This window comes from Triturus cristatus, chromosome 2_1 (genome assembly GCF_964204655.1).
Source record: "Triturus cristatus chromosome 2_1, aTriCri1.1, whole genome shotgun sequence".
NCBI lineage: Eukaryota > Metazoa > Chordata > Amphibia > Caudata > Salamandridae > Triturus > Triturus cristatus.
In genome coordinates this window covers 612586738-612609331 of record NC_140581.1, presented here as the reverse complement: position 1 = coordinate 612609331, position 22594 = coordinate 612586738, and the positions used below count along the sequence as shown (strand labels likewise).

At 48.5% G+C, this 22594-nt stretch overlaps 1 protein-coding gene across 3 annotated transcripts in view; it reads left to right on the top strand.

Annotated features, from left to right (window-relative positions):
- Positions 1-22594, top strand: part of CHD1 (chromodomain helicase DNA binding protein 1) — a 1484343-nt gene that overhangs the window by 1123727 nt on the left and 338022 nt on the right. For all 3 annotated transcript variants that reach the window (XM_085632544.1, XM_085632543.1, XM_085632545.1), the window contains one exon: positions 13105-13338. In XM_085632544.1, the coding sequence (XP_085488670.1) occupies positions 13105-13338 (234 nt within the window). The remainder of the gene's footprint in view (positions 1-13104; positions 13339-22594) is intronic.

The window sequence follows — 22594 nt, the reverse complement described above, 5'->3', positions numbered from 1 at the left end:
ACGGAGGCAACACATTCACGTCTACCCTTACCTGGACGACTGGCTTGTTCAGGCAAAGTCAGCCCAGCAATGTGCCAGCCACATGTCCCGCACCATTCAGCTCCTTCACAGTCTGGGATTCTCACTAAATTACCCAAAATCACATCTCCAACCCGCACACGTACAACAGTACCTAGGTGCGACCATAAACACTCTGGCAGCCACAGCTCAGCCAAATTTAGTGAGGATCAGCAGCATGCAAATGCTGATTTCCAAGTTCAAACCCCAACACTCCCTTCCTGCGCGAGTGTTCATGCAGTTGATAGGCATGATGGCCTCCTGCATTTTCATAGTCCCACACGCGAGACTACATATGCGCCCGCTTCAGGAGTGCTTAGCACGTCAGTGGAATCAGGCTCAAGGACAGTTGAAAGACCTAGTGTTGGTGAGCGGTCGGGCATACAACTCTCTGCATTGGTGGAATCCACAAAACCTTTGCAAGGGCCGACCGTTCCAAGAGCCTGTTCCCCAAATAATACTGACAGCGGACGCGTCTCTCCAGGGATGGGGAGCTCATGTACTCAATTACACAGTGCAGGGACTATGGACAACACAACAAAAGAAGATGCACATCAACCTTCTGGAATTGTTGGCAATCTTCCTAGCCATGAAGGCATTCAAAGTACATCTGTGCAACAAGGTCGTGTTGATCCGGACGGACAACATGACTGCCATGTACTACATACAGAAGCAGGGAGGAACACACTCTCCACAGTTGTCTCATCTGGCTCAGAGCATGTGGAAGTGGGCCATTCAGAGGAACATATTCCTCATGGCGGAACACCTCCCAGGCAAGGACAACCAGATGGCGGATCTGCTCAGCAGACACAGCCACCAAATGCACGAGTGGGAGTTACACCCATCAGTACTCCAACCGTACTTCCAGCAGTGGGGTCATTCAGAGATAGACCTCTTCGCCACAAGCGAAAACGCAAAATGCCAAAGCTTTGCCGCCAGGTTCCCACATCCACAGTCGCAGGGCAATGCGATATGGATGAACTGGTCTGGCAGATTTGCGTACGCTTTTCCCCCAGCGCCATTGATACTGCTGGTGGCACGCAAACTGCGACAGCACTCACTGACACTCATCCTGGTTGCTCCAACATGGGCACGCCAGCCATGGTACACAACCTTTCTGGAACTTTCCGTGGTGCCTCATCAAAGGCTGCGGATCAAACCCGCGCTTTTGACGCAGAACCATGGAGAAATTCAGCACCCAGATCCGCAACAGCTGAACCTGGCAATCTGGCTCCTGAAATCCTAGAGTTTGGCTACCTAAACCTGCCACCTGACTGTATGGAGATCATTAAGGAGGCCAGGAGACCCACTACCAGGGCTTGCTATGCAGCTAAATGGAAGAGGTTTGTCATTTATTGCAACAACAATGACATTAACCCGCTAGACGCATCCATTCAAAATATAATCTGTTACCTCTTACACCTATACCGATGCAATCTGGCATACACCTCAATACGTGTCCATTTGACCGCAATAGCAGCCTATCTCCAGAACAGGCAGCACCTCTCTTTATTCAGAGTGCCTGCCATCAAAGCTTTCTTGGAGGGACTTAAACGAGTAATTCCCCCCAAGACACCCACCAGCAACGGTGTGGAACCTCAACTTGGTCCTCACCCGACTGATGGGTCCACCCTTCGAACCTCTCCACTCATGTGAGATCCAATTCCTCACCTGGAAAGTAGCTTTCCTAGTGGCAATCACTTCGTTAAGAAGAGTTAGTGAACTCCAGGCACTAACCATTCAAGAGCCATTCATACAGGTTCACGCAAACAGGGTCGTACTACGTACCAACCCCAAATTCATGCCCAAAGTAATATCGCAGTTCCACATGAATCAAACTATTGAACTGCCTGTTTTCTTTCAAAATCCACAGAATGTAGCAGAGAGAATGCTCCATACACTAGATGTAAAGAGAGCCCTCATGTACTATATAGACAGAACAAAGGTCTTTAGGAAGACAAAACAACTTTTCGTTGCCTTTTCTCCACAGCACAAGGGCAACGCCATTTCCAAAGCAGGTATAGCCAGATGGATCGTTAAATGTATTCAAATTTGCTATCAAAAGGCTAAACGCACATTAACGATTCCCCCACGAGCCCACTCAACACGTAAGTTAGGGGCGTCCATGGCTTTCCTGGGAAACATTCCTTTACAGGAAATATGTAGAGCAGCCACATGGTCCACTATACATACATTTACCAAACACTACTGTGTAGATGTACACTCAAAACAGCAGGCAGCTGTAGGACAGGCTGTTCTCAAAACCCTTTTTCAGACCGCTGCAGCTGGCACTGGTAGCCGCCGCTAATCGGAGGTACTGCTATGTATTCTATGCACAGATATGAATTCAGCAGCCCACATTCCTCGAACTGAATATGCTACTTACCAGTATGCATCTGTTCTTGGCATGTAGGGCTGCTGACATTCATATCGCCCACCCTCCTCCCCGTCGCCTGTAGCAGCTGCAGCTCTCAGAATTACTGTATAGCATGGTCATCACTTTCTGTATCTACTCCATCACTGCCACAATGGCGAAAAACAATCTGAGGATGGAGAGGATGCCCATGCGCACTGTAGTCCAGGGGAGGAGTCACCTATCTCGGGATACTTCGAAGACTCTTCCAGGACAACAACGTGCAAACATCCGGACCCAACACTAGGCGGCGATCTATGCACAGATATGAATGTCAGCAGCCCTACATGCCAAGAACAGATGCATACTGGTAAGTAGCATATTCAATATACTTTTGGTTTGATAACAGTAGAACTACTAGTAATGCAATGCTTTAAAATATTGTACATATGCTTTGTATTGGCTTTTCAGTAGAATCTCAAGTAGATTTCTTTACAGATTACGTTTCTTACACAGTGCAGTATATCTGGATACTGCACTCGGACATTTCCTGTAAATAGATAAGTAAAAGCGTTTTGGTTATTTTGTTAGTTTTACAAACTTTTATAGATTTTCCAACTCCACACTTATAAACTTTTCACAGAAACACAGTCAATGTTATCCTATGGAGGAAAATAGGGTTATCGGTTCAAAGGTAAGTATTCGGTTGTGGGAATTGGTATACTGGGGGTAGACTCAGAGGTCCCCCAGGGTCAAGGATGCACTCTTGTTAAACCCTCAGCGGCACTAGGGCGGCCGGGTGCAGAGTGCTGAGGCCCATTGTTATCCAATGGGGTATAGGGTGTGAGAAAGTGCCATCTTTCTTGCATGGTATGCCCCCACTTTTTGCTGAATTGCTGAATGTACTTTGACTGAGTGTGCCCTCGACTCCTGCCAATCAGGTGCCCAGGGCCTATGTTCCTTCCCTAAAACCCCAAATTGACAAACCCTGGCCACATGTCAGCCCCTGGTAAATGGTACCCTAGGTACCCAGGGCCTTGTGACCAGGGAAGACCTCTAAGGGCTGAAGCACTTATTGTGCCACCCTTAGAGGCCCTGTACCCTAACACAAACACACTGCCCTTGCAGGCTGAGTGTCTGGGTACAAGACAAAAAAAAGAGTCGACACGGCACCACATCTCTGTGTGCCATGCCCACAACCTACACTGCCCTGGTATACATCAACCACCCATCTAGCTGGGTGCCCTATGCCAGTGGTGTGGGCACAGAAGCATGAGCCCTGTGCCCCTACAGTACCCAGGTCAATTCCTGGACACTGTGAGTACAGTGCTGCCATTTAAGAGGATATGGTGCTGAGAGCTCGTCAAACACAAACTCCACAGCACCTTAATGGCAACACTGAAGACTGAGAAGTTTGGTATCAAACTTCTCAGCACATTAAACCCGCACTGATGCCAGTGTGGGATTTATTGTACAAAGCACTACAGAGGGCATCTTAGAGATGCCCCCTGAAACCTAACGTACAATCCACGTCTTGTCTAGGAGGCTGCCTAGGCTGCCACACAGCAGACATGTTGCTGGACCCCGGGGTAGAGAGCCCCTGCTCTCCTGGGCCTGCAACAATGCACATCCTGGGCGAGGTGCTAGGTCTCCTCCCCCAGGATGGGCAGGGAGAAGCTTCAAAGGCATGCTGCCTTTGTGAGCTTCTCCAGGCCACTTGCTGTACCCAGCAAACTGGCCCCCACCGGTTCTGACCCCCACTTGGGCGGGAAGACTGGCCGGAAACCCCAAGTAAGGACAGGGGATGTGCCAGCCTCTGTCAACCCCACCTCTCAGGTGGCAGGATAGGGGGTGTATCCACCCCAGGGCAGTGACCCATTGGTCCCTGCCGTTTACCTACCTGCAACGCCCCTAAATCTAGTATTTAGGGGCACCCTGAACCAACCTTCCACAGATTCCAGATTCCAAAGAAGAGCAAGAAGAAAGAAGACCTGCCGTGCAGCTGGTAAGAAGAGGAAGACACCGCCTCTGAGGGTGTAACAACTGTACCAACCTGACCCTGAAGACCCCTGAGTCTGTGCCCAGAACTTTAACTCTGCCAGTCGAGTACTTACCCAAAAGCTGATAACCCAATTTTCTTCCATAGTGTAACATTGACTGGTTTCTTCTGAAATTTCTTCTAAGTGTGGAGTTTCTGAAACTTAAAATATTCACCTAAAATCAACCGGGTAACGAAAACGGAAATACTCACCTGCTATTAGGAGAGATCCCAGTGCTGGATCTTGGTGCCCATCACTGACCCTGAAAAGTACTCACAACCGTACTTACCACTAACCCAATTTTCTTCCATAGGAAATCATTGACTGTTTTTCTGTGAAATTTCTTCTAAATGTCGATTTTTGCAAACTACAAATATTCTTTAAAAATCGTACCAACAGTGAAAACGTAATTACTTACCTGTTTTAGATAGAGGTCCCAGTACTGAGCCTAGGAGCCCAGCCCTGGATTACAAAAGTAACAAGAACATACTTTACCCGTAATTTGAATTTTCTCCTATAGGGAATAATTGACTGTTTTTCTATGAAATTTCTTCTGTCAACTTTTAAATAGCAAAATATTGCCTAAAAATCACAACAGTAACTAAGACAAATTTACTCACTTGTTTCCAAGAACTGTCACAGGACTGAATCTAGGATCTAGTCCTGGAGTTAGAAAAGTAATCCTGAAAGTAATCTATTGCAAATAACTTAAAACTCCCGTTGAGCTCAATGTATTATTGTGTTTGAAATGGTATTGCCTATTGCCACAACCTGTAACTATTGCCTACAAAAGTCATTTGCATATTGCAAAAGTATTTAACTAAAGCATCTCATTCTGAGAAAGTATATTTTAATACCTATTGTTGGTTCTAAAATAAAACAACCATATATTTTTTATATAAACCATTGGCCTGTAGTTCAGTTCTTGAGTGTGTGACAATTTGCTAACTGAGTGTGTACAACTAATGCTTTACACTATCCTCTGATACTGTCTTACTGCTTGACCAAGCTACCACTTTAGAGAGTAAGGTTATATCTAACTTTAACCTCTGCCAAACCTCTGGGGACTGTGGACTCAGTACACACTGTACCTATTTGGGATTAGTATATACAGAGCCACTTTCTCACATAGGGAGCCTCCGGCTGGTGGCTGCCTTCGAGCAGGGCACAAGGGTGTGGGAGCAAAGCTCCATGGACTTAAGCTCAGGGCAAATGGGGGTTTAAGCCAACACAAAAGGTGCACCCTCAGCGGCACTGGGGTGGCCAGGTGCAGAGTGCTGTTTTGGTGCCGGGCGCCCTGTAGCTTTCAACAGGGAGTCTCCGGTTTGCAAACACAGTGCAGGCTCAGAATCTAAGGTCTTCAGGGTGCGACCATCACTTGGAGAGGTAAGTTGGGATGTGGGGGTTGGTTAGGCACCTTCGGTTGGGCTACCCAGGCCGTGGTTCGTCGGGTGCAGGGGTGCCTTTTAGGGTCGGATCTTCTTACCAGCTCCTGGTCACGGTTGCGGGACCTTCCGGTTTGAGGCTGCAGGCATCACCTGGAGGCTTGAGACAGGTCAGGGATCACTGGAGTCTTTGTTTGGTATCTTAATACCTTGTATTGGCACTATGTACTTCACGTAATGGTGTGATTCAACAAATACCTTGTTGTTTTTATAGGTTTTGTTTTGCTATTGCCATGCCATTCATTACCATTGATGGATGATCTATAGAGTGTATGGTTTTCTTCCCTTACATGAGGGTTATTCACTAGGGTACAGGGTTTCACGTAGCCCTGTGTTTTGTTGATTCTTTGGGGGTTTTCTTTAAAATCCATGTCTGGTATTAACATACCAATTGATGTCACTTCTTTATTAATGCTTCAAAGATTTTTTAAATCTTTTTGGCACACTGTTTCCACAACCAGTTTCTATAGTGGCTCCGTGTTCTGGAGCGGAAGCTTTTTCAGAAGAAACTGACGTCCTTGTGCCGGATGTAACTTATATGGCTCTATTGACGTCATGGCCGGAGTCAACGTCATCACGAAGCCATGCTTCGCCATCTCCCGGCATGCAGAGGTACTGCTGAAAAATGTCCGGTTCCAGACTGGCATCTGGAGAGAATTCAAAAGTTAATTAATCTGCGGCTAGACTGTGTCTCTACCAGATATTACGTTACCAAAGGCAAATAACTTTTACTTGTCTGAGCCCAGGAGTGCTGTTGAAAAGTTGCTGGGACCCACAGTAGCGAAATTGTTGAACCTGGAAGGATTGGCCTGTGACTACGAAAACAGGCGATTGGTAGTCCAGTGGCGACTGGACTTCAGCCAGACCAGAGACGACTTTGTGGTACGTCGACCCTGTGACCAGAATCCCCCCACAATCTTCTTTGACCGAGGAATCCCTGCAGGAAGACCCCCATTGGCCAGATAGCATCCACAGCACCCTTGAAGCATCTAAATCATCCTTCGTCCTTGCATTGGGACCACTCCATAGGAATACATTGCAACAAGGATAAAGTGCCTGGAGCTGCTGAACGATTGCTCCTTCTGTAAAGGTAACTGTTCTTAAGGACTTGCTGGTCCTCCTGACTGACTCTCTGCCGGAGTTGGTTGACCCAAATACTTTCAACCAACCACATTGACACTTACCTAAATTTTCTTTGAAAACGTTTCTAAGTGTCTAATTCGTTCCCTTTACCAAGGTGTAGGAAACTGGCTCTATATATACTACACGAAAATGACGTATAGTGTGTATAGAGTCCAGGTGACCCCAGAGGTAGGCAGAGGTTAAAGTAAGATAGAACCTTACTCTCTATTGGTGGTAAAGTGGTCGAGCAGTAAGGCAGTATCAGAGGACAGTGTTAAGCATTTGATGTACACACTCAGTCAGCAAATGAATTCACAGACTCAAGAACTGAACTCTAGGCCAAATGTGTTTGTATAAAAATATATACTGTTTTATTTTTTGAATCAAGCAAGTCTGGCACAGGTAAGCATGAAATACTTTACAGTAATAAGTAGCTGATTGTAGAGCGGTTAGAAAATGCAATGGAAATTGTACTTTGTTTGATTTACAGGGTAGGTTGCAACACTTAGCAAATACAGTACATTAAAATGAATCAGCTTTTTCAGTAAATGACAGATAAGTTACTTTTTTATGTTACTTTTCTAACTCAGTGCTGGATACCTGGATTCAGCACTGGGACATTTCCTGCAAACAGATAAGTAAATAAGTTTTGGTTACTTGTGCGATTTAAAAAAAATATTTTTAGATTTCAAAACTCCACAGTTCGAAACATTTTGGAAGAAAATTGTCAATGTTATCCTACGGAGGAAAAACAGTTTACCGGTTCACAGGTAAGTAATCGAATGTGGGAGTTAAGGTTCTGGGGTTAGACTCAGGGGTCCCCCAGGGTCAGCGATGCACAGTTGTTGCATCCTCAGCGGCACTAGGGCAGCCGGGTGCAGAGTGTTGAGGCCCAATGTTCTCCTATGGGGGATAGGGGGCCTCCGGTTGGTGGCTGCTGGCAAACAGGCCATTGGGTTGTGGGAGCAAAGCTCCTAGGGTTACGGTCAGGGTAAATGGCGAAACTAAGTAGCACATAAGATGCACCCTCAGCGGCATTGGGGCGGCCGGGTGCAGAGTGCTGTTTTGATGTTGGTCGCCCTTTTGTTTTCTGTGGAGAACCTCTGGTTTGCGAAAGCACTGCAGGCAGAGAGACCAAGGACTTCTGGGTGCGACTACCACTTGGAGAGGTAAGTTGGGAAGTTAAGTGTTAGTTAGGCACCGTCGGTATGGGCACACAAGGTTGTGGGGCGTCGGGTGCAGGGGTGCCTTTTGGGGTCGGACCTTCTTACCAGCTCCTGGTCACAGTTAGGGGGTGTTGGAAACCCACTCCCACACTAGAAGGGGTGGTGGTGGTCTTCCGGAACACACTGTGGTAGCTTGGCTCGAGTGGTCAGGAAACAGGCGCAGTGCTAAGCATACAATATACCCATACAATAACCAGGCGTGCATCCGTTCCAAAAACGACTCTACACCGTAAAAATTATGAAAATATGTTTCTTTATCTTTTTCTCTTAGTTGCTGATTGGGAAAATAAATAGGTCAATCACAATATACAAATTTTAAATAGAGCAGGTCAAATAAATATTATCTGAAAATTCAATAAATAGGGATGATCATAAATACAAGGGACATAAATATCAGTGCAGGTAATACAGGCAATTAAATATTTTGAGGCAATAAATACTGTACCAATAAATATTGTACACCATCAAGTCCTGTGGACCTATAAATATAGTGAAGCAATAACTAGGTAAAAACTCAATAAATACAGTGCCCCCAATAAATTATTAAAAGTATACAGCAACACTCATGTAATCAGATGACTTCAATTTCTAAGGGCTGATTTGGCCCAGGCACAGCTTGTAGGGTTGTGGAAGGCTTGAGGGGGGGGCTACTCCCTGGCTGGGACAAGGCTGAGGCCTAAACTGAGGTAGATCAAAGGGGGGAATACCAGTGCCCTGGCTTTCTCTCTCCACACAACCTCTCTAGGTTAGTCCCAGTTCACCCCAGGCACAGTCAGGTTAGTTTCAGCACCTCCCTAGCCCCTTAGAGTAGTCTCTCGGGTCTCCACAGGGCCTTAGGCGCCCTCTACTCCACTTACTGCCCTTTTTCTGATGTTCCGACGCCGCTGGAGTCGTGTCGACGCCGTGAGGCGGTTCCGGTTCGGTCTCGGCGGCCTCGGCACAATGTCAGTTCTTTGACGACGCCGGCAGGCGGTTCCGGTCCGATGTCGGTGGCCTCGGTTCGATCTCGACCTCCGATTCGACGGCGTCGGGCAGTCTCTTCACGATGTCGACTTCGGGCGGCTCCGGTCCGATGGCGCTCTCGGCTCCGATGACGTCGGCCGGCCTGGCCTCGATGTCGACTTCCGGCGACTCCGGGGTGCGATCCTCACCCCCGACCTCCGGTGCTCCTCCACACAGGTTCCGGGCGACTCCGGAGTGCGATCCTCACTCCCGACCTCCGGTGCTCCTCTACCTCGGTCTCCGACGACTCCGGAGGGCGGACTTCACTCCTCCGATGACGCCGCTCGCTCGACCTCGGTTCACTTCCTCCTCGACCTCTGGTATTCCTCACGACCTCCGTCGGCGCCCTCTCACGACCTCAGGCGGCTCCGGGTACGACGTCTGCTACTTCAGTCAGCGCCGCATCTCCACCTCGGGCTCCAGGTCTTAGGCTACTCGACGCCGGACTCCAGGGAAACCAGTTTCCAGGTCAGGATCTTGCTGCTTTCTTGGTTCTAAGGCCTGTTCCTGCTGTCCAGGTCCTTAGGATAAGTTTCTTCTGTCTTCTTCCCACACAGGGCTATAGGCTGGGATCCATCAGTAGGGACAAGTATCAAGGGTGGGTTTATGGACCCCACTCCAGGCACAAGTTTCCACCCCTGCTGCTTCACTCCTTCCTCCTTCACTGTTGTGCTCCTCTCTCTTCACCAGTCAGGTGCCAACTGCCAGCTCCAACTGCCAACTGCCTCTCTTATCCTCCCAACATTCTAAACGGTCTCCAACTGTCACAGAGTTCTGGAATCTCCTGGAATGTTCTGGAAGGTGCTGGTAGGTTCCAGTGGATGCTGGTGATGTCACTGGTGGCCTCCATTTTGTGCTCCAGGCCCTCAGACAGAAGTTTCAGGGGTAGCTAAAATGGCTCCCTGAATCTGCAGCAACACTAAAAAGTCTGGTGGTTCCCAAAAAGGAAAAATTCAAACTGGGTTTGAGGCAAAAGTGGGACAAAATAAATAATGATGAGGAGGGACCACCCAAAGGGCTGACAGGTCTAACAGGGGGGCCTTCTGGATTTAGACTGCAGGCGTTGGTTGGAGGCTTGAGGCAGGTCAGGAGTCGATGGATCTCAGGTCAGGATCTCCGGGGTGACCTCCTAGTGGTGTTTTTCCACTCGATCTCGCGCCGGGTTCGGCGGGTGCAGAGTGGGCTGGATTTGCGGTCTCTGGCAGCTGCCAGAGATTGCTGTTGAACAAATCCGGTGTTCACAGGAGAAGCAGTCTTTGGAAGTGAAGGCAGGCAGGTCCTCCGGGGTTTTCAAGGTTGCTGGCAGCAGCACACGCCGGGATTTAGCAGGAGCAGGTTTCGGGGGAAGACAGGCCTGTAGGGCTGGGGCCAAGTCAGTGGGCGTCTTCCTCTTGTTAGCTGGCTGCACGGCTGTTCGGTCCTTCTTCTTTTCTTCTTGTTGTCAGGCTGGATCTAAGGAAGCAAGGTTCAGAGTGCCCCCTAAATACTAGATTTAGGGACGTTACAGGTAGGAAAAGGGCAGGGACCAATGGGTCCCTTCCCTGGGGAGGGTACACCCCCTATCATGCCACCCTCCAGTGGGAGGAGGGCAGGAGCCTGTCCCTGGTTGGCAAGGTCTCCCCATCCTCAAGATGGCGGGGACTCAGAGTTAGGCTTAATTTCGCCTCCCCCACCTGAGGGGTGGAGTTGGCAGAGGTGGGCACACCTCTTTCCCTCACTTATTTTTCCCGCCGATTCTCCTTCCCAAAGTGGGGGGTAGAACCAGTGGGTACCAGTTGCTGAAAGCAGCAAATGGTCTGGGGAGGCTCACAAAGGCAGAATCTTCCCCTTCTTGAACCCTGCCCATACAGGGGAAGGAGGCTTGGCACCTCGTCCCAGGATGTGCATTGTTTCAGGCCCCCGAGAGCAGCAGGCTCGCGACCCAGGAGTCCACAAACATGTCTGTTGATGGCAGCCTAAGCAGCCACTCAGTCAGGTCACTAAAAGTTGGTCGAGTTTCAGGGGGCATCTCTAAGATGCCCTCTCTTGTGCATTTTACATTAAATCCCACACTGGCATCAGTGTGGGTTTAACGTGCTGAGAAGTTTGATACCAAACTTCCCAGTCTTCAGTGTAGACATAGTGGTGTTGTGGAGTTCGTAATGACAAACTCCCAGCTCCATATACTCTAAATGGCAGCACTGCACTTACAGTGCCCAGGAATGAACATGGGCACTATTGGGGTACAGGGCTCATGCACCTGTATCCTCACCACTGACATAGGGCACCCAGCTAGAGGGGGGACTGATGTATGCCAGGGCAGTGGCTTCTGGGCATGGCACACAGGGATGTGTCCCATGTCGACTCTTCACTTTGTTCTGCACCAGGACACGCAGCCTGCAAAGGCAGTGTGTTTGTTTCAGGGTACAGGACCTCTAAGGGTGGCACAATAAGTGCTGCAGCCCTTAGAGGCCTTCTCTGGTCACAGTGCCCTGGGTACCTGTGGTACCAGTTACCAGGGGCTGACACGTGGCCAGATATGCCAATTGGGTTTTATACTTCTATGCAGTTTTAGGGAAGGAACATAGGCCTTGTGTACCTGATTAGCAGGAGCCCAGGACACACTCAATCAAAGAACATCAGCAATTCAGCAAAAAGTGGGGGCATACCATGCAAGAAAGAGGGCACTTTCTCACACACGGCTTGTTTGCGGTTGAGTGAAATTTCATTGATTGAGTATTGTAAAATCTTGATCTCCGGAACCCTGCAGTGGTTCTACTTCATTCTAGTGTCTAAATTCTTTTTTAAAATACTGACTAATTTTATAAATTGGTGTTGGATTTCTTTAGTGTTGTGTCGATTTCTTCAATTGTTTTGGTGCTCAATTCTTGTTCTTCTCTGTAAGCCTTGCTGCTCAGAGCCACAGCTACCCTAGATTGAGCTGAGGGGTTGGCAGATGAAACTCTAAAGGGTTTGGTAAGTGTTTTAAACAGTGATGTTGAACAAGCATACCATATAATACACCCCATTTCCTCACATTGCGGCATACACCATGCAGCTGCTTTTGTTGTCTGAAGTGCTGAATTTCACTTTGAGCCTTTACAAGAGAGTTTTCAAACTATTTGTTTGTTAAAACTTTGGATCTTTTTGAAGAAGCATACTCCTCTTTCTTGGTATTATACCCACATTTATTTTTTATTATCAAAGGGATGGGTGGATAGGGTTTCCTCTGTTGATTCTAGCCTTGCTCATTGGCACCTCAACTAGGTGTTGGCTCAGTTAATGTCTCTAACTTTTGAACTTAATCGTCAAATCAGTTGTCCTACTGGTGAAACTTTTTCTACATTATCTTAAGCCAGAAGAGTGGTCGTTTTTCAGGCCTATTCGGCTGATTTAAAAAAATTCAGTATCTTCCCAAGTAACTTTGAGATTGAATCCGTTCTTTCTTCCTTTGGTGGTCATGGACAGTTATTTGAAGCAATCTTTTCAGTTACTAGCCTTTATTTCTACATATCTATCGGAGACACAGAAGATGCTGACTGGACCAGAGAAGGGTTGTCTTTCGGTAGGTTTCTAATTTTGCAACATTAGCCTGCTTTTTTACAGGGTGTGAAAGTAGGGACAGTTATATATGCATCATACTCTGAAGGTGGGGGCTTTATTCCTTATTGGAATTCTGCTGATGTCAGAGGAAGGTTCAAGTGATTAAGATGGTAAGCTGGATATCTTTTTTGAAGCACATGGTTATAACCAAGAATGAAGAATGGAACTTGCCTTACGTTAAAACGCTACCCTTTGTAAAGCAGTACAGAATGTATAGTCGGCTCCATTACATTTTCTGTATAATTAATTTCTTTTGTGTGATCTGTTTTTTTTTTCAGGATGTAAAACAGGCTGATAAAATACAGGCAGGCGAAAAAGGGGAGGGTGAAACCGAGCAGGACTCAAATATTAAGGATGAACCTGAAGAAAAAGAAAGTATTGAATGTGAAAACAAGAATGAATTAAAAAAAGAGAAAAAAGAAAAGGACGACAAAAAAGAAGTGAGGGAAAAGGAGACCAAAGAAAAAATAAAAGACCCATCTTTAAAAGACAAAGAGAGCAAAGAAGAGAAGGTGAAATTATAAAATAAATTGGCACTATCGGCTGAAGGTTATAAGCTTAAATGTGGTTTATAGTGCATTACTTTCAATATTAGTTTGTAACTTCTCACTTTGTGCCTTTAACAAAAGGAAATGCAGCTGAGTGGTTATTCATGTTGTGCCAGCATCTGTTAGTGTCCGTTGGTTGTTACGTTATAATCTACATCAAGATTTGCTGCATTTAAAATCAGTTTCTCCAGTGCAAGGCAGCTTTGGTGGTATACTTACAGCATAGGAGCTAGGATGGATGTGGTATGATGGCCAACACTTGCTAGCATGCCATGCCATATGGCACCAGCAACTAAGTCCATGTGTATTTCTGGATCTCCTCTGAGGGGTAGACATTGCTCCTGCTTGTTAGATTTGCGTTAACTTTGTTTTTTCTTTGGCTCAGCCAGTAGTCTTATGATTGAGAGCATCGGATATTATAGGAGACTTCTGAATTTCCTTCCAGCATCTCATTCTCTTAATTGCCTCTTAAATTGGCAAAGGAGTTCTGTTTTTGGGTGGTATTAAATATCCCGTTCTCTTTTTTTTTTAACCCTATAGCATATACATGTATTATTATTTCACTATGCCAGTCACCACTGTATAGGCATGGATCTGCGCACTTTGTAAAGGTATTTTTGGATATGCCTAACTTTTGACCCAGTGAACGAATATTCACTAAAATTAGCAGTTATCTGGTGTAGTCAACTAATGTCTGGCATGCCCGTTATGGTGTAGATCTGTGCAGGTTGAAAATGGTAATGGGCCATGAAAAGAATGGTAATTTTTCCATTTTAGTTCACATAGGAGATTTTCATCTCACCTACACGGAACGCATTTAACTAAACTTTACTTAGACTGCATGCTTTTTTTGGTTTGTTGTAAATCCATTCAGTAGCTTTTGCGGTACTACCATTTGAAAAAGGTGCTGGGTGGGCTTAAAAAGGGTCGAGATAAAAAGGGTTAACACTATTGCATATCTTACTGTTTGCATCTCGATTTCTTTTAACCGTACTTGATTTTTTTGGCAAATGTGATTGGCAGATGAAGGGGTATTATATTTTTTCACCATTTTGAAAATCAAACAAAATCGCAATTTCATGCGATTGAAAAAAATGTCCTGCAGCAAAGGAGGGTATTGAGCAGTTTCTAACTTTAAGGGAGTTGTGGGGGGAGGGCACTCTTAGGCATGGAAAATGGTAAAAAAATTTAGTTTGTAGATTAAAATCATGATTTTCATGTAAATCGTGATCACGCGGCTGCCGTTTTGTGTCTGTAAAAAAGGCAACATTTACGGCTCGGTGTGTCCTCGTGAAAATTTGAACGTTTGGATGAAATGGTTGTGTTAAAATGGACTGGACGGTTAACACGAGTGTGATAAACCGATTGCCTCGCGGTGTTGTTGGGGTTTGGGGGAAGGGAGTGGGTCTTGTGCACTTTCATTGTAGGCTGTGTGTTACAGACTAATTGACTGGTTGTATTGGTGGTTATGAAAATGGAAATTAAAAAAATTCCATTTAAAAAAGGCAACATTTTATCAAACATTGCAATTTTAATAAAAATCGTGTTTTTGCAAAACAAAAATGTTATGGTTAAGAAAAGACCCTGGTAGGATGCACACACTGGTACTGCAGGTCTGGCCGAGTACCTTGCATTGCGACCAGTCACTGCTGTACATAGCTGAATGAGTACATGGCAGGTGAATTAAGTGCATCGGAAAAAAGAACGAAAATGCACTGGAAAACACGCCAGTTAAAGGTTGCTCATTCATTGTTCAGCAAATATAAACTCGAAAAAAAAAAAATCTACTGTTATAATATGCAATGTATACTATAAATCAAACTGCAAACACATTTTACCTGTATTAGTCAGAGCTTCTTTTCCTGTTCCATTTGCAGAATTTATAAGTTTTTATAGGTCCACTGTGATTATGGCCCAACAGACTTTGATTAGCTCCTAGGCAAGCAAAAGATGGAATTAACTTAGCAACTTGAACAGGAAACACAGAGAAGCTTTAAGTCCCACAACTCACAAGGAGATAAAGCGCACAGGTTACTTACCTTCGGTAATGATATATCTGTAAGAGACATTAGTTAGTGATAGATTTCATACCTTAGAATATCCCCAAGAGTCAGACTGGATCCGAAAAGTTTTCGTCAGCTGTACCCCTGCGTGTCGGAAGGTGGCGTCGTTCGGCTCTGCATCCGTCGTAGGCGTTGTGATCCCCGGAATGACGTCGCGGCAGCTACTTAGACGCCACCATTGCATGCTGACGTCAGTTCTTTCTTTTTCTGCGCCAGCCAGTGCAGATCCAGGAAGAGCGGTACCTCCAGTCACTTTTTGACTGACTTTTTTGCAACTACTGTCGACACCGTTTTAAGTCTATCAACTCCTGGTGCACGTTAGGGATGCCCGGTTTCAAGGCTTGCGGTTCTCTTGAAAACTGATGTCGGTGACGGATCTGCACCGAGTGTGCCTGTGGTGCCTCGAACGCGACCACGATCCCAAGTCTTGTTCCGACTGCCGTACCATGAATCCTAAGTCTTTGCGGTAGAGGTCCGAAAAGCTTCTCGAGGCCCGGCAGTCCGCTCCACGCCGTTCAAGGTCCAGGTTGCGCAGGAGGTTGAGGAGCCACCACCACTACTCATCCTCGAAGTCTTCGCACTCCTCAGGTAAGTTGAAGCACAAGAAGTTGAAGAAGCATCGTCGCTCTCCACCTTCTCCATGGGCGTTGGACGCCACGGGGGATGCGGGTGGTGCCCCTCCCGCGGCTCCGCGTGCGGAGCCTGAAGGGTCGACTTCAAGGTTTCCACCTTTTCCGGGACCCGGAGCGACCCCTGCACAGCTTCGCAGCTTTGATGAAGCAATGCATACTATCATCTGAAAGAGAGACATTAGTGATAGATTCCTTACCTTAGAATATCCCCAGGCGTCAGACTGGATCCGGAACGTTTTCGTCAGCAGTACCCCTGCGTGTCGGTAGGTGTCGTCGTACAGCTCCGCGTACATGGCTGGCATCGTAGCCGCCGAGATGACGTCGTCAGAGCTACTTAGATGCGGCCACGTGCGCTGACGTCAGTTCTTTATTTTTCCGCGCAGCAGCGCAGATCCGAGACAGAGCGGTTACCCCTAGTTAAAAGTTTTAACTTGGTTTCTGAAACCTTGTTTTGTCGTGTACTTGACTCCTGGTGCATTAGAGATGCCCGGGTTTAAGTCCTGTAGGGCCTGCCATTGAAACATGTCGGTACCGAACCCACACAACTTGTGTCTCTTCTGCTTGGGGCACGCCCATGACCCCGAGACGTGCCCCTATTGTCGGGCCATGGCGCCGAAAGCTTTGCGGGAGCGTTCCCGAAAGTTGTTGGAGGTCCGGCAATCGGTTATGCGGCGATCGAGGTCCCGATCCCGTGGGAGGTCAAGGGACCGGTAGCGGAGCCATCAGCATCGCTCGTCGGAATCGGGGAGAGGTCTGTCTAGGCGCCATAAAAAGTCGAAGAAGCAACGTCGCTCTTCCTCTATCCCTCACCGGTCGCAGGACGAGGTGGAGGGGGCGGGCGGGCGGGCGGTCACTCTCCCGTGGCTTTGTTGGAGCCTCCGTCGTTGCCTGCAGCCTACCTACCCTTTCCGGGCCTGCACGTGACTTCAGACAAGGTGCAGGCCTTTATGTCGACCATGTGCCATGTGTTTGCCCCGCCGAGTCCCTCCAGAGCGCCTTAGGGCCCCGCGGATCCGTTGGAATGGTTTGCCCCCATGCTGCCGCCTCTGGCTTCGGCTACGCTGGCACCATACCCTGCCGCGGCCTCGGTTTGGGCCTCGGCACCGGCGTCACCCTGGATTCGGCACCAGGCACGGCACCGCCGCTGATGCCGGACGGCGCCAAGCCGTGACTGGTATCTTACCCTCCCATTCCTTTTCTTGGAGGAGAGTTTATCCCGTTTCCCAGGGCACCTCGTCCTTACTGGCCTCCTCAGCAACGGGTGGACGAAGGGGAACACTGGGAGGGGTCTGAGGACCCTCTTGCAGCTCAATGCTAGGATGAGCCTGAGTGGAAAGGCAATGTGGAGGGTCCAGTGGATCTCTATTTCTCTCCACACCTTGGTACTCTATCCCCTTCTTCCGTGGACACGGAGGAGGTTGGGACTTTTTCGGTGGTTTTGTGTAGGGCAGCTGAGGCTCTTACACTCGAGCTCCCTTCTGTGCCTATTGGGACCAATCTCCTAACTGAGGTCCTGCAGCCGCAGTCCTCCTCTGCAGAGCCGTTACTGCCCTTCAATGAAGAGCTTACTGATATCCTGTTGGGCACCTGGCTTAAACCTAACACGAGAGTCCCTGTAGACAAGGGTGTGGCGCGCGCCAGGCGATCCCAGCTTTCTCACACAACAGAGTCTGGTTGTCCAGGCTTCTGCCTCGCCGAGTACGTTCCCTTCTGCTCCTCTGGACAAGGAATCTAGGAAACTGGAGCAATTTAGGAAAAAGATTTTCACATCTGCCAGCTTTGGGTTAAAGACCGTGAATACTGCGTGCCTGCTATGCTGTTATTCCCATTCTGTGTGGGACACTGTGGCAGAGGTGCTGCCTCAGTGCCCTGTGGAAGAACGGGCGGTTCTCTCCCAAGCCATTACCGAAGGAAGAGATGCTCCCAAATGTACTATTCGTAGTGGGCTTGACACGGTTGATTCTCTCGGTAGGGCACTTTCCACAACTGTGGCGCTCCTGTCGTTATGCTTGGCTCTGAACTACTGGCTTCTCTGGGGATGTCCAGAACACCCTTTTAGACATGCCCTTTGATGGTACACGCCTCTTTGGTGATGAGGCGGATAGCACCCTGGAACGCTTTAAGGACTCTCGGGCCACGGCCCAGTCCTTGGGTCTCGCTACCACGCGTACTCCCTCGGGGTCTGCTTTTCGGTTCTTTCAAGGTCAAGGTTGGGGCGCCCAGGCACGTTCTTTTCAGACTCCCAAGGCTGCGCAGCCACAGTCTCCACGCAGCCACAGACGTGGGACCTGCCATGGTGGGGCCTGAGGGCAGCGGACAGGTCAGTCCACCACCTCCCCTGCTGCTGCCGCCTCTAAACATTCCTAGTCCGGTATTTCAGGCCCACCTGACGCCAGTGGGTGGCAGGATTCGCCATCACCTTCCCCACTGGCGCTCCATAACCTCGGACAGGTGGGTTCTGCAAATAGTCCGAAGGGGCTACTCCCTCCCCTTCGAATCTACCCCTCCAGCCATGCCACCCCAGTCCCACCGCATGTCGGGGGAACACTTGGCACTTCTCCAGCAGGAAGTTAGGGCACTCTTGGACAAGGGGGCCATTGAGCTCGTTCCGACGCCAGAAGTAGGTCGTGGTTGTTACTCCCACTACTTCTTGTTTCCTAAGAAGGACAAAGGTCTGCGCCCTATCTTAGACCTCCGGAACGTCAATCGCTTCCTCGGGAAGGAGAAGTTCAAGATGCTCACGCTTGCTCAGGTCTTGTCTGCCCTAGACCCGCAAGACTGGCTGGTAGCATTGGACTTGCAGGATGCTTATTTTCATATCCCCTTCCTGCCAGCCCTCCGGCGTTACCTATGGTTCACGGTGGGCCACGAACACTTTCAGTTCACTGTGCTCCCTTTCGGCCTTTACCAGCGCCCCTCGGGTGTTCACGAAAGTGATGGCGGTGGTCGCAGCTCATCTGCGCAGATCAGGGGTTTCAGTCTTCCCCCTATCTCCCACCTCCAGACTACGGTCGACCTCCTGCATTTGCTGGGGTGTTCCATCAACGTGCCAAAGTCGCACCTGATTCCCTCTCACAACCTCCTCTTCATCCGAGCGGTTCTGGATACAGTGCAGTTTCGGGTTTATCCTCCCGAACAGCGAGTCCGAGAAATTCGGGCTATGATTCCGATCTTTCGGCCCTGGTCCTGGGTTTTAGTCAGGAAGACACTGAGGCTGCTGGGCCTCATGGCCTACTGCATCCTGCTAATCGATCATGCCAGATGGCAAATGCGGGCTCTGCAGTGGGACCTGAAGTTCCAGTGGACGCAGCATCAGGGGAACCTGTCCGACTACGTCCAGATCTCGGAGAGCACTGCACAGGACTTGCAGTGGGGGCTCACGAACCAGCCTTGGGTTAGCGGCAGATACCTCTCCCTTCCCCTACTGGAGCACACATTAGTGACGGACGCGTCCCTCCTGGGATGGGGCGGCCACATGGGAGAGGCGGAGATCAGAGGCCTCTGGTCTCCGGCGGAGTCCAAGCTCCTTATCAACCTTTTGGAGCTCAGGGCGATACTACTTGCACTCAAAGCATTCCTTCCCTCTGTCAAGGGGAGAGTAGTGCAGGTGCTCAGACAACTCCACCACCATGTGGTACTGCAACAAACAGGGCGGGGTGGGGTTGTGGACCATATGTCAGGAGGCTCTACGCCTCTGGACGTGGGTAGACCGTTGTGAGAAAGTGGCTCTGTATATACTGTTCCCAAATAGGTACAGGGTGTACAGAGTCCACAGTCCCCAGAGGTTTGGCAGAGGCTAAAGTTAGATATAACCTTACTCTCTAAAGTGATAGCTTGGTCGAGCATTAAGGCAGTATCAGAGGACCTTGTAAAGCATTTGTTGCACACACTCAGCCAGCAAATGGTGTCACACACTCAATAACTGAACTCTAGGCCAATGGTTTATATATAAAAAATAAATGCTTGTTTTATTTTAGAACCAACAATAGGTATTAAAATATACTTTCTCAGAATGAGATGCTTTATATAAATACTTTTGCAATATGCAATTGACTTTTGTAGAAAGTTACAAGTGGTTGCAATAGGCAACACAATTTTAAACACAATAATGCATTGAGTTTAATGGAAGTTTCAAGTTATTTGCCACAGATTACTTTTAGGATTATTTTTGGAATTCCAGGACTGGATCCTAGATTCAGTCCTGGGTCAGTACTTGGAATCAAGTGATAAAAGTCGACTTAATTACTGTGATGATTTTTAGACAATATTTTGCTATTTTAAAAGTTGACACTTCATAGAAAACAGTCAATGATTCCTTATGGCAGAAAATTCAAGTTGCAGGTATAGTATGTTCACGTTACTTTTGTAATCCAGTACTGGGTGCCTAGACTCAGTACTGGGACCTTTATCCAAAACAGGTAAGTAATTACGTTTTCAGATATTATACGATTTTTAAAGAATATTTAAAGTTTGCAGAAATTGACACTTAAAAGAAATTTCACAGAAAAACAGTCAATGATTTCCTATGGGAGAAAATTGGGTTACTAGTAAGTACAGTTGTAAGTATTTTTCAGAGTCAGTGCTGGGCACCAAGATACAGCACTGGGATCTCACCTAAGAGCAGGTGAGTATTTTCGTTTTCGTTACTCGGCTGATCTTTGGTGAATATTTTAAGTTTTGAAAAGTCCACACTTCGAAGAAATTTCAGGAAAAGCCAGTCAATGTTACCCTATGGAGAAAATTGAGTTATCGGTTTAAAGGTAAGAACTCGACTGGCAGAGTTAAGGTTCTGGGACAGGACTCGTGGATCTCCCAGGGTCAGGTAGGTACAGTTGGTTCACCCTCAGCGGTACAAGGGCGGCCGGGTGCAGAGACAGTTAGGCCCAATGTTATCCTATGAGAGGTAGGGGGGGCCTTGGTTGGTGGCTGCTGACTAGCAGGCCACGCGGCTGTGGGAGCTGGGCTCCTGGTCACTTACTCAGGGCAAGTGGGGAAGTAGATAGGTGTAGAGGTTGTACTGCCAGGGCCACTCGGGCGGCTGGGTGCAGGGTGCTTTTGAACCTTCGGGCGCTCAATTGATTTCAATAGGAAATCTCCGGTTTAGAAAAAGACTGCAAGCTCGGGACGAAGATTCTTCAGGTGCCACTATCACTTCGAGAGGTAAGTTGGGTAGTTGGAGGATAGATAGGTTCCCCGGGATTGGGCACAGGGGGCCGCGGGGCGCCGGGTGCAGGGGTGCCTTTTGGTGTCGTGAAATCTTACCCTCTGTTGATCGCGGTTGGGGGGGCACCTGGTTCTGAGGCTGCAGGCTTCTGGCTTCTTCAGGAATGTCGAGGGAGGTCCTTGGGTGCCGGACTCGGGGTCACAGTCGCCGTGGAGTCGTCCTCGTGGTCTTTGTTAACTCCGGCACAGGCCAAGCTTGGCTGGTGCAGAGTGTGCTGGGTTCGCGGTTCCGCGCTGCTGCCAGGATTAGAAGTAGGTTTTGAGTAGAGCCTATACTCATGGGAGTCCCAGGGGTTTAGAGTCAAAAGGTAGCCAGGTCCTCCGGGGTTAGTGAGGTTGCTGGCTACAAGAGATGCCGTGTTGGAGCAGGTTCGAGGGTCAACAGGGCGGTAGGGCTGGGGCCAAAGCAGTTGGTATCTTCCTCCTCTTGTTCGCAGCTGCAGGGCAGGTCTTCTTTCTTCTAGTTCATCTTCGGATTTTGGAATCTGGAATCTGGGGAAGGAAGGTTCAGGGTGCCCCTAAATACTAGATTTAGGGGTGTTACAGGTAGGTGAAGGGCAGGGACCAATGGGTCCCTGTCCTGGGGTGGGTACACCCCCTATCCTGCCTCTCTCCTGTGGGAGGGGGGCAGTAGCCTAGTCCTGATTGGGCAGGGCTTCCCATCTTCAAGATGGCAAGAGTCCGGAGATGTGCTTCACCTCGCCTCCCCCACCTGAGGGGTGGGGTTGGCAGGCTGGCACATCCCCTGTCCTTATTTGGGGTTTCCGGCCAAGCTTCACGCCAGAGTGGGGGGTTGCAGTGGCCTGGGGAAGCCCATCCTGGGGGAGGAGATTGAGCACCTCGCCCAGGATGTGCATTGTTGCAGACCCAGGAGAGCAGAGGCTCTCCTACCCAGGGGTCCAGCAACATGTCTGCTGTGTGGCAGCCTAGGTAGCCTCAGAACAGACATGGATTGTAGGTTAGGTTTCAGGGGAGCCTCTTCATAACTGTCCTTTGTGGTTATTGAGTTTGAAAACTGTCTTCCTGGTGGCCATCACCTCCTCTCGGCGGGTGAGTGAGCTCCAGGCTCTTTCCTGCAAACCTCCTTTCCTGGTGATTCATCCGGACAAGGTTGTGCATAGACTGCGTCCCTCCTTTCTACCAAAGGTAGTCTCTGCCTTTCATCTCGGACAAACTGTAACTCTGCCCACTTTCTTCCCTCCTCCGCACCCTTCAAGAGAAGAGGAGAGGCTCCATCGTCTGGACCAAAATGTACGCTCTTGTTCTATCTCAACCACACACAACAGTTCCGGGTGGATGACC